General features: G+C 42.5%; 1 protein-coding gene across 5 annotated transcripts in view; it reads right to left on the reverse strand.

Moving 5' to 3' along the window:
• The window catches only part of GRAMD4 (GRAM domain containing 4), a 497,316-nt gene that overhangs the window by 79,615 nt on the left and 401,077 nt on the right, over positions 1-16,624 (reverse strand). For all 5 annotated transcript variants that reach the window (XM_085654072.1, XM_085654070.1, XM_085654073.1 and 2 more), the window contains 2 exons: positions 15,440-15,488; positions 10,683-10,754 (listed from right to left, as the gene is read on the reverse strand). In XM_085654072.1, coding sequence (XP_085510198.1) covers positions 10,683-10,754; positions 15,440-15,488 — 121 coding nt within the window. The remainder of the gene's footprint in view (positions 1-10,682; positions 10,755-15,439; positions 15,489-16,624) is intronic.

Consider the following 16,624-nt stretch of genomic DNA (forward strand, 5'->3'; position numbering starts at 1 on the left):
CTGAGGGAGCCTTGGGCTACTCAGACCCCGCATCACTGAGAGTCAAGTGCAGGAGGGGGATTTGGCCCATTTGCTCAGGATCTATAGTAGGTCAGGCCCTGGTACATCAGCAGTAAAATGCTTCAACCCACACAATTGGGCCCAGTAGCCCCTGCATTCCCTGTGGCCCTCTGAAACAGGTTCGGACACATTTGCTCCGTATTATGTGTATTACTGAGCAAGTGACCATCTTTTTGAGACAGGAAAGCCTACATGATTTTCATTGCTGGTTTTAAAAAGTAGCAGTAAAATCCAGCTTTGTATTGTGTTTCAGTTCATTTTTTCTTTAGATTATGTGAACTATGGATTTTAAAGGGGAATGAACTATACTTATTGGATGTTCTTACACTTAACAGTGACAACCAATTATATTCTACTGAACCATCAAACCAAAGGGAAAATAGGTGGCATTAACAAAGTGAACATATAGAAACCTATTTCAATGTGCAAACGTAAACTGAAAGTGATCATTATAAGAAGATAGTAATTAATACAAATATTTTAATTTTCACTTATAACAGGAAATGTACTAAAAAAAGAAGTCTTTAGAGAAGACAGAATTATTATGAATGGTGACGGCACACTAACAATGACCAATCACACAGAAGGGGGCCCCTGGTCAGATAGGCAGGTGAAAGCAAAGTAGTACTACAAACAAAAACCCCACTGCCTAGTAACATTCTAATAGTGCTGATCGTCACTGAAATGAATGAATAAACAAAAATAATTATCCCTCCCACATTCAAAACACGCAGGTTCAGAGAGGTAGATTTGGATAACAGAACAAGATCAAGAAATATATTGAAAATCAATTAAATCAAATTTATTATGTTGAATCACATAAGGCATATTATTGAAAAATAAATAACGATAACCAGGCACAACCAAAATAATACCATACAACCATTCATTCAAACCAACACTTACTCATTCATTCCAACATATCCTAAAATGCACGCAAATCCAACGGGACAAGCTAAAACAATGGCATCTAGTAAATAGCCCACCGTCCAACAGAAAAGATGACAAAGTTAGAGAGCCACAAAATCTTGGACCTCAAGTAGTGGCGTCAACACAAAGTTTTTTCATCTGTTAAATCTACATTCCGGTATCTTTGGTTGACAACAATTAAATGTCTTGAATGGAGATTTTTTTGAGGGAGACAAAGAGACACAGGACCTTCAGCACCGATGCGCGTTTTGGTGTGTAACCCCACTATTGGGTCTCACCTTCTTCAGTGCGAGTATGAACGGAGACAAACAAGGAAGCGCCTGGGAAAAATGAAAACAAGAATGCATATGTGGATTCAAGGTGATGAATACATAACATGTTAAGTGCTCAGAAGGAACCGATACAAAGGGGGGGGGGGGGGGGGGAATACACTTGTGATCCCAACAGAGTCAAGAGAATACAATATTAAAATTGGGAGACGTGCCACAAAATGAAGTACGATAGAAAGGTTAAAAGGTCCAAACAGAAGTGCAAAAAAAAGCAGACACATAGGGAGTGTGAAAATACCGTGCATTCACATCCTTGAGTGCAATATACAGAAAGTGTTAGACACTGTCACTGTAGTGCCAGAATGAGGGCTGGTCCCAGAAAGACAAGGCGTTGCACTCTACCTGGACTACAATAAACAGGGATCGCATCTGCGTTGGAAGAAATGAAAATCTGGAAAGCAATTCGAAGAAACAGTATTCTGTAGATGAAGATAAAATGGGAGGGGTACACCAGTTATACATGCGTATATAAAATCTAGGAAATCGACAAGTGCCGCGACCCGTTCAGACACATAGGCGAACCTAACAGCACAGAAGGGTAATCGGAGAGGTTCCTACGCATTCATACTTGAAAGAGCAATAATTCATTAGGCGATTCCCATGATTTAAGGAAAGGTGGTCCGGGGTATGGGATCGCCCAGCAGAATTCCTTGATGATAAATAGGGGGACCAGAATCCGGTCGATTGCTCCGAGCAGGACTCGCTGAGGGGGAAGATGGTCCTGAGAGACATGTTTAAAAGCTTGAAAAAGAAGAAACAAAGGGGAGGTAAACTATTCTGTGCAAAAAAGGTCCAGGTTTGACAGGAACCGTCCTGGACGGATTACAAGAACTCAGCAAGAGAGAGAGGTGGGGAAGGTGGTGGCCCAAGGGATAAGACAAATGGGACGGACTGAGAGCGAGTGAAGAGAGCCAAAGACAGGGAGCTAGCTTGCCGCAGAAAAGGGCGGTGGATGAAAGTCAAATAGGGCTCTCTGTGAGAGGAACTAGGAGCGGAAAGAAAACGGTTATGTTGTCAATCTCGTAGGGCAAACTGCCAGGAGATAAAACAACCAGGGGCCGGGCTCGGGGAATGAGCCGATCGTGGTACTACAGATCGGAAAAAAGGCTGAAAGCAGATGCGAGCCTGCACTTACCGGAATGTGGCAGCAAAACTGGGATCTGCTCCTATACTGGCATACAGCGAGATAGCGTGGGGTCAAGCAATGGACCCCCCGTGAGGAAATAAACAAGGATGAGTCCACCGTGCACCCAATAGCGCTCAGGACGGGGGGGGGGGGAAGCAAAATACGTCGGTCCGTGGTGTTGTGCGTAAGTCATGCCCACAGATCCTGATGGCCAGAAAAAAGATGAAACAACAGCACCTCAACGAGGATGCCAATTTAGAGTGGAAAGTAAGAGACAAGTGTGTATGCCAGTAGGTTGGGAATAAACTGGGATAAACCCACCCGTGAGCAGAGGCCATCTAAAGAATGAAAACGGGCAGGTTAACGACTGAGATAGCCCAAGATAGAGGAAAACGAAATACTTTTAAAAATAACAGGATGGACTTAAAAAATAACAGAATGAGGCTGAAAGCATCCAGGGGGCTGGGGCTACCTGAAAACTACAGTGCCCGCTAGAAAAGGTAATTGGACAGTGAGAGGCTGAGAAACTAATACACACAAGATGTCAGAATAGGACAGAGCATCATGAGAGCAAAGATCATTGGACAGAAAGAGGCTGGGAAACAAATACACTATAAAAGAACAGGATGGGAATGAGGGCATCCTGAGATAGGGGGCTACCTTTAGAACCACAGTGCCCAGTCACGACTTCTATGGGACAGTGGGTGCTGCAAGGAAAACCAGCCCTCGGACCTAGACACATTCCACACAAGAGTTGGAAGGGTGAGACAGGTCAGACTGCTAGATTCCCACCCATGGAGGAAGGTGAAAGGAAACAAACGGGTAGCAAGATTATTCAAGGATCACATTCTCCCAAGGGATGAGTTCATTCAACCCTTTTTCCTGGGATTGCAGAGTAAAGATCCAGAACACCTCCCTTTTCCTGTGAATGCCAGTAGTGTCACGGCCTTTTTGAGGTATAATTTTTTCCAGGATGGACCACCTCAGATCACTCTCTATGTATTTCGCTTCCTTCCAATGGTTAACTAATGGAGCAGATTGCTTAGCTATCCGGATGTTGGATTTATGTTCGCCAATTCTCTTCCTACACTCGTGGCTGTTTCTCCAACATAGGCCAGATCACAAGTGCACAAAATGATGTCCACAATGTTGGTAGACCGGCAATTGGTCATCTCTTTCAGTAACACTGTTCTGTCGTTTATCCCAAGATTGTCAGCTACAATAGCTTGAGGGCAGGCGTGGCAAGTGCCACACTTGTGGTTGCCTTTGACCGGGTCGCCTCCTGTGATGGATTTTTGACAAAAATTCTCACTATCAGTTTTCTTTGCCCTGACGAAGATTTCGGAGAGCTGTCTTGGCAATTTGGGCTCATTTTCACTGATATTGAATAAATGCCATTGCGAGTTGATAATTTGGCGTACTTTGTTATCAATTTTAGAGTGTTTCGTCACACAGACTAGTTTATCTGGCTCTTCTTTGTTGTTAGCTCTTAACATGCTCTCGCTGTCATAGTATCTTGCTCGCTTGAGAGAGTTTTTGATTAATTTGATGTAGTATCCTCCCATGATGAGTTTAGCTTTGAGAATGTCTGATTCGGTCATGAAGTCCTTGATGGTTGTACAATTTCTTCTTAGGCATAGAAATTGAGTAAAAGGAATTCCATCCTTCTGGCACCTAGGGTGGAAGCTACTAAAATGTAGTAACATGTTCCTGGCTGTCGGTTTGGTATATAATGATACCAACAAGTTGGAGTTGTGGTGTTCTACCCAGACGTCTAGGAATTCCACTTTGAAGTTGCTGGTTTGTGCGGTGAATTTCAAATTGGAATCACACGCTTTAATCCATAGGATGAATTCAGCCAGGGTTTCCTGGTCACCCCTCAAGATGAAAAAAATATCAATGAAGCGTGACCAATGGCAAACGATCTCAAAGAACGGAGCCACTTCATTGTAGATATGATGAACTTCAAAATGGCCAATATACAGGCAGGCAACACTCGGGGAACAGGTGGCCCCTATGCTGACTCCCTGTATTTGATGGAAGAGGTCGCCGTTGAATTTAAAGAAATTTTCACTGAGGACCAGATCCAGACATTCCAGAATAAAAGGTAGAGTTGGTACACTCGGGTTCTGATCCTAACACTTCTCCTATTACACTCATGGCTTCCTTTTGGGGAATATTAGTGTAGAGGGTCTCCAGGTCCATGGTGACTAGGATTTCTCTTTGATCATTAAAGGGGAGGCCCTCTAGCTTCGAGATCAAGTGTCCGGTGTCGTTCACGTAGGATGGAAGTTTGTGGACAATGGCCTAAAGGAACCAATCGACATATTTGGATAGGGGTTCGGTAGCTGCCCCAATGGTGGAAACGATGTGTCTTAGAGGTTTTATTTCATCCCTATGGGTCTTTGGGACACCATATATGACAGGTATACAAGTATGTTCAGGGGTGAGGAATTCAGCCTCTTTTTTACAGATGTTACCACAACTGATAGCTCTTTCCACAATATGGGCTGTCCTACGTTTAAGACTAGGTTCCGGATTGTTGCTGATATTTCTATAGTGCCTCTGTGATCCAAGTAGTTCATACATTTGTTCAACATACTGTGTTGTATCAAAGATCACAATGCCTCCCCCTTGTCACACGGCTTGATGGTAAGCCGGTTATTGTCTTTAAGGGAATGAAGGGCTGTTTGCTCTTCTTTAGACACATTGAAGGGAGGTTTAGACTCAAATCTATTTTCTTCTTGCCCTCCTCTAAGCTGTTCTGTTTCAGTATTTCCTCTAGATCCTGGATTTCCTTGTTTAAAATCGAGACAACTTCTCTTGCTGTCTCTATAATGATCAGGTTAAAAAAGTTCTTTCAAATTAGACCCACCACGCTGGAAGTCAACTCCTCTGGATTGAAACATCCCAAGTTTAGATCTTCTCGGGCCAGAGGTGGAGATCTTTAAGAAGGCAGTGATGCACAAAATTCTTAATGCCACCAGATTTGTGTCTAAACCTCCCTTCAATGTGTCTAAAGAAGAGCATACAGCCCTTCATTCTCTTAAAGACAATAACCGGCTTACCATCAAGCCCGGTGACAAGGGGGGAGGCATTATGATCTTTGATATGATACAGTTTGTTGAAAAAAATTTATGAACTACTTGGATCACAGAAAAAGATCAGCAACAATCCGGAACCTAGTCTTAAACCTAGGATAGCCCATTTTGTGGAAAGAGCTATCAGTTGTGGTAGCATGTGTAAAAAAGAGGCTGAATTCCTCACACCTGAACATACCCATATACCTGTCATATATGGTGTCCCAAAGAGCCATAAGGATGAAAAAAAACACCTCTAAGACCCATCATTTCCACCATTGGGGCAGCTACCGAACCCCTATCCAAATATGTTGATCGGTTCCTCAAGCCCATTGTCCACAAGCTTCCATTTTAGGTGAAAGACACCGGACACTTCAACTCGAAGATAGAGGGCCTGCCCTTTAACGATCAAAGGGAAATTCTAGACACATGGACCTGGAGGGCCTCTACACTAATATTCCCCAAAAGGAAGCCATGAGGGTCATAGGAGAAGTTTTAGGATCAGAACCCGAGGGAACCAACTCTACCTTATTCTGGACTGTCTGGATCTGGTCCAGAGAGAATTTCTTTGAATTCAACGGCGACCTCTTAAAATAAATACAGGGAGTCAGCATGGGGGCCCCCTATGCCCCGAGTGTTGCCTGCCTGTATATGGGCTATTTTGAAGTTAATCATACCTACATTTAATTGGCTACATTCTTTGAGAATGTTGGCCATTGGTCACTCTTCACTGATATTTTTTTCATCTGGAGGTGTGACCAGGAAACCCTGGCTGAATTCATCCTATGGATTAATGCGTGTGATTCCAATTTGAAATTCACCGCACAGACCAGCAATGTCAACGTGGAATTCCTGGACGTCTGGGTAGAACACCACAACTCCAACTTGTTGGTATCATTATATACCAAACCGACAGACAGGAACACGTTACTACATTTTAGTAGCTTCCACCCTCAGTGCCAGAAGGATGGAATTCCTTTTAGTCAATTTCTACGCCTAAGAAGAAATTGTACAACCATCAAGGACTTCATGACCCAAGCCGAGATTCCCAAAGCCAAACTCATCATGCGAGGATACCCCATCAAATTAATCAAAAACTCTCTCAAGCGAGCAAGATACTATGACCACGGGAGCATTTTAAGAGCTAACAACAAAGAGGAGCCAGATAAACTTGTCTGTGTGACAAAACACTCCAATATTGATAAGAAAGTACGCCAAATTATCAATTCATAATGGCATTTACTCAATATCAGTGAAAATGAGCCCAAATTGCCAAGATCACTCTTTGCCTTTAAAAGAAACAAAAATCTCCGAAATCTTAGTTAGGGCAAAGAAAACGGATAGTGAGAATTTGTCAAAAGTCCATCACAGGAAGTGACCCGGTCAAAGGCAACCACAAGTGTGGCACTTGCCAAGCCTGCCCTCACACTATTCTAGCTGACAATCTTAGGATTAACAACCAAACAGTGTTCCTGAAAGAGATGACCAATTGTCGGTCTACCAACATTGTGTACATCCTTGTGTGCTTGTGATCTGGCCTATGTTGGGAAACAGGCCGCGAGTGTAGGAAGAGAATTGGCAAGCATAAATCCAACATCCGGATAGCTAAACAATCTGCTCCATTAGTTAACCATTGGAAGGAAGCGAAACACACAGAAAGATCTGAGGTGGTCCATCCTGGAATAAATTATACCTCAACGAGGCCGGGACACTACTGGCATTCACAGGAAAAGGGAGGTGTTCTGGATCTTTACTTTGCAAACCCAGGAAAAAGGGTTGAATGAACTCATCCCATGGGAGAATGTGATCCTTGAATAATCTTGCTACCCGTTGGTTTCCTTTCACCTTCCCCCATGGGTGGGAATCTAGCAGTCCGACCTGTCTCACCCTTCCAACTCTTGTGTGGAATGTGTCTAGGTCTGAGCGCTGGTTTTCCTTGCAGCATCTACTGTCCCATAGAAGTCGTGATCGGGCACTGTGGTTATACAGGTAGCCCCCTATCTCAGGATGCCCTCATTCCCATCCTGTTCTTTTATAGTGTATTCGTTTCCCAGCCTCTTTCTGTCCAATGATCTTTGCTCTCATGATGCTCCCAGTCCTATTCTGACATCTTGTGTGCATTAGTTTCTCAGCCTCTCACTGTCCAATTACCTTTTCTAGCGGGCACTGTAGTTTTAAGGTAGCCCCAACCCCCTGGATGCTTTCAGCCTCATTCTGTTATTTTTTAAGCCCATCCTGGTACTTTTAATCGTATTTCGTTTTCCTCTATCTTGGGCTATCTCAGTCGTTACTTTCCCGTTTTCATTCTTTAGATGGCCTCTGCTCACGGGTGGGCTTATCCCAGTTTATTCCCAACCTACTGGCATACACACTTGTCTCTTACTTTCCACTCTAAAATGGCATCCTCGTTTAGATGCCGTTGTTTCATCTTTTCTCTGGCCATCAGGATCTGTGGGGGCGTGACTTACGCACGACACCACGGGATGACGTTTTTTGCCCCCCCTCCCACCGGCCTGAGCCCTATTGGGTGCGTGGTGGACCCATCCTCGTCTATCTCCTCATGGGGGGGTCCCTTGCTCGACCCCACTCTATCTCACTGTATGCCAGTATAGGAACAGATCCCAGTTTTGCTGCCACATTCCGGTAAGTGCAGGCCCGCATCTGCTTTCAGCCTTTTTTCCGATCCGTATTACCACAATCGGCTCATTCCCCGAGCCCGGCCCCTGGTTGTTTTTATCTCCTAGCAGTTTACCCTATAAGATTTACACCACAACCGTTTTCTATCCGCTCCTAGTTTCTCTCACAGAGAACCCTATTTGACTTTTATCCACCGCCCTTTTCTGCGGCAAGCTAGCTCCCTGTCTTTGGCTCTCTTCACTCGCTCTCAGTCCGTCCCATTTGTCTTATCCCTTGGGCCACCACCTTACCCCACCACTCTCTCTTGCTGAGTTCTTGTCATCCGTCCAGGACGGTTTCTGTCAAACCTGGACCTTTTTTGCACAGAATTGTTTACCTCCCCTTTGTTTCTTCTTTTTCATCTTTTATACATGTTTATCAGGACCATCACCCCTCTCGGCGGGTCCCACTCGTAGCACTCAACCGGATTCTGGTCCCCCTATTTATCATCAAGGAATTCTACTGGGCGATCCCATACCCCGGACCATCTTTCCTTAAATCATGGGAATCGCCTAATGAATTATTGCTCTTTCAGGTATGAATGCGTAGGAAACTCTCCGATCACTCTTCTGTGCTGTTAGGTCCACCTATGTGTCTGAACGGGACATGGCACTTGTCTATTTCCTAGCTTTTATATACGCATGTTTAACTGGTGTAACCCTCCCATTTTATCTTCATCTACAGAATACCGGTTCTTTTCATTGCTTTCCGGATTTTCATTTCTTCCAACGCAGATGCGATCCCCGTTTATTGTAGTCCAGGTAGAGTGCAGCACTTTGTCTTTCTGGGACCAGCCCTCATTCTGACACTACGGTGACAGGGTCTAACACTTTCTGTATATTGCACTCAAGGATGTGAATGCACGGTATCTTCACGCTCCCTTCACGCTCCCTTGGTGTCTGCTTTTTCTTGCACTTCTGTTTGGACCTTTTAACCTTTATCGTACTTCATTTTGTGGCACGTCTCCCAATTTTAATACTGTATTCTCTTGACTCAGTTGGTATCACAAGTGTATTCCTCCCCTCTGCACCAGTTCCTTCTGAGCACTTAGCAGTTTATCTATTCATCACCTTTGAATCCACATATGCATTCTTGTTTTCATTTTTCCGAGGCACTTCCTTGTTTGTCTCCGTTCATACTGGCCCTGAAGAAGGTGAGACCAAATAGTAGGGTCACACACCGAAACGCGCGTCAGCGCTGGAGTTCGTATTTCTTTGTCTCCCTCCAAAAAATCTCCATTCCAGACATTTAATTGATGTGTCAACCAATGATACAAGAATGTGGATTTAACAGATGAAAACACTTTGTGTTGATGCCACTACCTAGGAATCCAAGATTTTATGGCGGTCTAACATTGTCAACTTTTCTGTTGGAGAGTGGACTTTACTAGATGTCATTGTTTTAGCTTGTCCTGTTGGATTTGTGTGTATTTTAGGATATGTGGGAATGAATGAGTATGTATTGGTTTGAATGAATGGTTGCGTGGTATTATTTCGGTTGTGCCTGGTTCATCTCTTATCGTTATTAATTTCTCATTATTATGCCTTATGTGATTCAAGATAATAAATTTGATGTATTTGATTTTCAATATATTTGTTGATCTTGTTCTGTTATCCAAATCTACCGCTCTGTCTAAATGTGGGAGGGATAAGTATTTTTGTTCATTCATTAATTTCAGTGACAATCATCACTATTAGAAAAAGTTGCTTGGCAGTGGGGTTTGTGTTCATGGCACACTAATAATGCCCAAACACCCTAAATGGCAATGTCCTCTGATGACTGCTTGTTAAAGCATGTTCAGTGTCCATTTAATGGCAGTGAAAATGAGGAAGGTGTCACTCATTCACTATGGGAGTAGATAGTTCATTTGTGCCCTCCATGCACGCTACTAAGGGGGTGAGGTGGGAGACAGTCATTGATACCATCTCACTCACAAAAACCCTGAGGGTGCCTGGAAGATGAGGGTTTAGAGGAACAGAAGGGGACCCTGGGATGGTAAGCAAGTAAATGTATGGTTTCAGTAGTAGATATGCTCAGTCATTTCTGAAAAAAGTTAGGAGGCATTTCACCACTTAGGCTCATAGAGATCAGTACACGCAGGGCAACACAGGGCTGGCACTTCCATGAAAAGCAGTAAGGTATGAGCCCCAAGGAAGTACTACGTTGTTGTACCAGGACCAGAAATTGCCTGCTTGATGATATATGGAGTGCTCCAGCTGTCAAAATGTTATTTTGCGTGCAGCACAGGTTGATTCTCGCAGTACCAGAAGGAAAGGAGACAGATGCAGCAAAGCCAAATGTTACTCAGGGTGTCCAAGATGCGAGAACAGGCATGAAAATGGGCAGACAAAACAGGCATTATGGTCATTGCTGTTGTTACCTTCAATGGCTATTGGATAATTAGCTAACATGGTCTCCTTTTGAACACCAGCTTTGTTTTCTTTTCGCCTGGCTAATATTTCTCATACTCCGATATAGTACCTGTGCTTTCTGTGCCACATCCAGAACCAGCTGAAATTTCTCTGACACAGTCAAATCTTCTTTGGGAGGTTCCTTTAGACACAGGAAATAAATATTTTAATGTCACTGGAACAAGTAAACATTTTCTGTTAACCTTAATATTGTTTAAGCGCTCAAAATGCGGATTTGTAAAGTACAAGAACTGTCAGTGCACAATTCATAAGTAGCTTAACTGTAACGTGGCAGATGTAAAGAGTTAAAAAATGCTGCAGACATGAAAACTTGAAAAACTCTGGATACGTAATTATTTAAATAGTATGGGAGCATTGGAATTCAAAGTGGCGTCTCAGTCTCTCCCTCACAGTCCCTCTCCCTGTCCCTCTCCCTCACAGTCCCTGATAAATATATATATAGATATATATATAGATATATATATATACACACATATATATATATTCACTTTAAAAAACCATAGGTTTCACACACATTATAGTTAGGAATTAGCATTTAAAAAAACCTTGCAAATTCACTTAAAAAACAATAGGTTTCACACATGTTATAGTTAGCTGGACATTTCACTCGTAAAAAACCATTGAAATTCCACCGTTATAGTTAGTTCAGATAACTATAACTCACGCGCCCGCAATCCACTGCTGATAACGTCACATATTACATCACTCATGACATGGTCAGTGGCATCACTTATGACATCACTGATGACATCACTGATGACATCATCCTTGAGTAGCGGTCGCGCGAGTTATAGCCTATAGTGTTTTAAGTGAATTTGTAAGGGTTTTTTAAATGCTAAGTTATGTACGTTTTATTATATTTTTTATATATTTATTTTACACTAGTTTAAAATGTTTTTTTAATTTTTTTAAGGTTTTTCACCGTGTGGTCCTAACTATAACTATCTACTGGCGACCGCCAGTAGATAATATATATTCCACTTTTAAAACAGAAGACTAAAGCTCAGGGAAAAAGTCAGTTACAACGCAACATATTAAGCAAAAATAAAAAATTGAAATTTAATAATTAACAGTTATAGTTAACATAAGTAACGTCCAATGCAATGCATTATCTATGACCTCACCTGTCAATTTGGGATTCCATCCTAATGATGGAATATGAAAAAGATTACAAACTAAAGTGATTTTTGAAATTAAATAATGTTTCTTGGTATTTGAAAAATGAATTTTCAAATATATTTGAAAAGGAAGAGAAGAATGCCAGGGATCAACCTCAGATCAATGTACATGTACAATTCATTTTGCCCTGTCCTACTTACCCTCATCAGCTCTCAAGCAATGTACATAGGTAAAGGATGCTAGAAAACAGCAAGCCAGATTTGTTCTGGTTTACAAAAAGTCAGGCAGCATCCGTGCTAGGGCAAAGAAGAGCTAAAGCAACATGGCCCCATTCTCTGATGCACAGTTTGTGTCATGCCAGTGTGTATGGCATATTTATATTTTGCAAAGAGAGCACATTTAGTGGTGCATGAGAAGACACCACCCAAAAAATTGGCCATGGTGACATCACTTCCTGTGATAATCTCAACGTGAATAGTCATAATATAAAATATTGATTTGGACTAAGAAATCATGTGATGTCACTGCTGGAGATGTAATAGAGATCAGATATATTTTATAGTATATACCTGATATGGGGCAGGAGCAGATGTGCTCAAGAAAATTCAGCGTTTAGGAGTCTGGTTTAGTTTAAATTTAATGAAATGTTATCTTATTATAGAACATATAGTGGGGTTGTGGATGTGAGCCAGGCTGTCGTCAGAAAGTTGCGGTTGTAAGGTTCCAGGTTCCTTCTGTGAATAGTAAGGAATGCGGTTGAGGGGGTTCGGTTTTCGGCAGTTACTGCTGGGGAATTGAGGTTGGCAGTAATAAAAGAAGATTGCACCCACCTGCCCTGTCTTGCACACATATAAACATATATATATAAATATATATATACACACACACCTATATATATATATATATATATATATATATATATATATATCTATATCTATATCTATATCTATATACAGTGAGAGAGAGAGAGAAAGAGAGGGAGATGGCACGGGTCTTGTAATTTGAAATAAAAAACATGATCATAGTGGTCATCTTTTACTTCCCAACAACTTCAAAGACAGGGAAGTACCACTGAATTTCATACCCGGTGATTTTGGAAAACCTTGCTTTTTTTGTCATCGGTGCAATGTCCAGTACACAAATATATCCAAAGCATATTGTGTCTGCTCACGTTTATTTTGAGGGGGATGTGTTATACTTGTAAATACCCACCCACAGTTGTCATTTACCATAAAGCTATACCATACATCTACTAGTTAATAACCATTTATTTAATTGCTAGTGTTAATTCAGCAACATACAACTAGGGTGACCAACTGGCATTGGTGCAAATTCAGGACGGTGAGTGTAAAAATTCAGGACAAAGGTTCAAAGTTCAGGACACAAATTCAGGACAAGAGGTCAAAATTCAGGACAAAACTTCAGGACAATAGGTACGTTTTACAGACACATCAGAGGAGGTCGCGCAATAGTATATAAGCAAGCCCAGCCATATCCAAACATATTCAACCATTTGCAAACATATCCGTCATGTATACTTCCATCTATCATTTCACTCATCCATCCCTTCATCCATCCTTTCACTCATCCATTCATTATCCATCCATCCACCCTTTCACCCTATTCATCTGTACACTCATCCATCCACTCTTCTACCCATCCACTCATCCATCCATCCATTTACCCTTTCACCCATCCTTTCACTTACTCATCCATCCACCCAGTCTCATCCTTCCACCCATCCACCCTTTTAGTCATCCATCCATCCTCCCTTTCTCTCTCCATCGACCCTTTCACTTAGCCATCCTTCCTTCCATCCACCCCACCCATCCATCTACTCATCCACTCATAAATCCATCCATTGACCCTATCACTCATCCATCCGTTCTCTCATCCATTTATCCTTTCACTCCTTCACTCATCTATTCATCCTTTTGTCCACCTACCCTCCCTTTCACTCACCCATCCTTACATCCACCCTTTCACTCACCCTTGCACTTATCAATTCATCAATCCATCCACCTTTTCACTCATCCATCCTTCCACTCACTCCTCAATCCATCCTCTCATTATCCATCTATTCAATCTTTCATTCATCCATTCACCCTTTCACTAATTCATTCACCCATCCCTTCACTTACTCACTCGCTCGCTCACCTTTTCATATTAATTTTGAGCTGAGCCTTTTTGAGAAGAGGTCCATCAAGAAATTCACCCTCGCTCCAGGAGCCATTCCAGGACTGGGACGGAAGCCACCCAGGGCGTAGACAGGATCCACCACGGTAGGGGGAGGGGGACAGGAGCCACCACAGGCAGGGGGGATAGGAGCCACCACATGGGGGTACAGGAGCCATCAGGGGGGGGGGGGGGGGGAGCTATCACAGGAGGGGGAACAGGATCCACCAGGGTGGGCATGCAGTATTCTAGTATTATCTTGGTCTCTTCCAAGGTGGGGTAGGGCTCCTCACCCCCTCCTGGACAAGACAACGAGACGACGGGCTCTTTCTAAAATGTTAGTTTTGCCATCCCCCACTGTGATGTACAGTACTTAAAGGAGATACTCCAAGAGAACTGATTTAACCGATTGTCCTCCATACTTTGTTAATCAGTGTGGGTGTGATTGTGCCATTTCTTTGTTTTATTACATTATAGACTGCATGTTTGAAGAACTGAGGTGTGCTTACAATTTAGTAACAGTAATTAAGCTCTGTGAAGAGAACCTCGTGCTGCCTCGGTGTAATCAGGGCTGGTTCTACGACTTTTGGGGCCCTGGGCAGAGAGGGAATTTGTGAGGCCCCTCTAAATTGCAGAGACATGATGCATTCAGGGCTGTTTGCATCTGAATAGATGCCCCTGCTCCTGAAGCTGCAGCCCCTCCCTCTCAGTCACCTTCAAACACCTCTTAACAGCTCATCAACGGCTGAAGGTGTGAGGGTTGCCATCTCGCTGTGCCTCTCCAATGCTGCTGGGTATCTGAGCTTTGGTACTGCATCGAAGTCTGTTACACCCGACCTCAACAGCATCGGAGTCAAGCAGGGAGGTGGGTGGAAGCTGTGCCGGCTTTAGGGTGGGGCGACCGGTGCCCGGTTAAAATTACGGACAAATGGAGTCCGTTAAAGAATCCTTGACGGACAACGGACAAAATTACGGACTGTCCGTGAAATTTACGGACGGTTGGTCACCCTACATACAACGGTGAAAACATACTATTGTCTGTGTGTTAAAAAGAATCAGCGATTTAAAGCTAGGCAACATAAAATGCCAGCATGTTTAAAATGAGGTCCCATTTGCACCGTCTTTCTGAAAAAAAGGACAAGAGAGTGGTGGAGCACAGCCTATACGTCAGACAAGCACCACTAGCAAAACTATGAGGGCAATTTATTGTCCACTGTTTGTCAGCAGCTCCTGGGATAAATAGCCACTCTTACAAACATGAAAAATGTCACGAAGGTAAGTGACACAGGAGAGATTATCGCTATTTTGTGATATTTGAAATGGGACTTCAAAATAAATTACATATATTATCCCTTGCATTTTTCATGTTAATGTCATTCCAAATACCAGTAGCAGCAAATTGCATACAAATGTGGTTTACAAAAAAAGGATGTTCACCTAGCTTTCACTTTGTAGGCTTTTGCAATAAAAAGACAGAAAGGAGAAGAGTAAAATGAAAAACTTAAAACTTACAATAGTTTCAGATACTTGAGGCACAATACTCCACTGTATTCTCCATCCCCTGAAAACAAGTACACAGCCGTAAAGCAAAATACTGCTGAATGTTCAGATTACACAAGCAATCTATCTATTTACTTACATGTACTTACTTGAATGTCCTGCAGTGACCAAATACCATATTAATATGCGGTTTACCTAGTCTGATTACCATTTATAACAGGCTGACGAATAAACACTTTGAGATATGTGTTGGGTCATGGTATCTAGTGACCCATACCTATAGCATCAGAAAATAGAAATGTTTACTAATACATTTTTAAACCTGTAAAGAAAGTTATCAATTACTTATGGGCAAGCTTCGTTAAGCCTAGTCTTACTAGCCCTCTTCACATTAATGAGGAAGATTTCAATGTCTACACAAAATTCTGACGTCTGGAGCATTATGGAAAAAACATCTCCCCTCCAGCCATTATATGTACTATGCAACTTGCTTTCATTCACAGAATGCTTGTGTCTTTACTGCGCAAGGTACAAACCATGGACCAGGTGGCAAGGAGAAGCATGAGCACAGAGATGAGGAAGAACAGGATTAGGACTAATGAAGATTACTGTTAAATACTAAAAGTGATGTGTACCAGAGCAGAGAGAAGATTTTGCGGGAGTGCAGTTTCAGAAAATGACCAAACTATAGCAATGCAAACCCAAATAACACTTGTTCCGAACACCCTTTTTTGCTGGAGACACCAAAGCCAAAACTGGTTGCACCATGGCCCTTAACCTGAACTCAATCATGTTGACCAATGAATAGGGAGATGCAGATCTGCCAGACTATTTTTTTTTAAGAGGGGACTAACTACACTTCTGTCCATATTGGACAAGGAAAGAATGCTGAAAACATAATCACTTGTGATTATGAAATACAGAGAGACATTGACCCACATAATGTGAAAACCACCCAAAGAACACAGCTTCTGAATGAGCCATAAAAATTATTCTTGCCCGTAAGGAACTCAATTGAAGGACAATTAACCAGAGAAAGGTCTACCAAAGATACCTCAATCATGCCCAAATAAAAACATGAAACCTGCACACTGCGAGATTCAGAAGGATAAAAGTGGAGTGGAGGTTTCATCAAAAGGCAATGCTCAAAAGGAATTGACTGCTGCACTCCACTATAACGAAGCATTGAACCTCTCG

The sequence above is a fragment of the Triturus cristatus genome, chromosome 4_1 (assembly GCF_964204655.1).
Source record: "Triturus cristatus chromosome 4_1, aTriCri1.1, whole genome shotgun sequence".
NCBI lineage: Eukaryota > Metazoa > Chordata > Amphibia > Caudata > Salamandridae > Triturus > Triturus cristatus.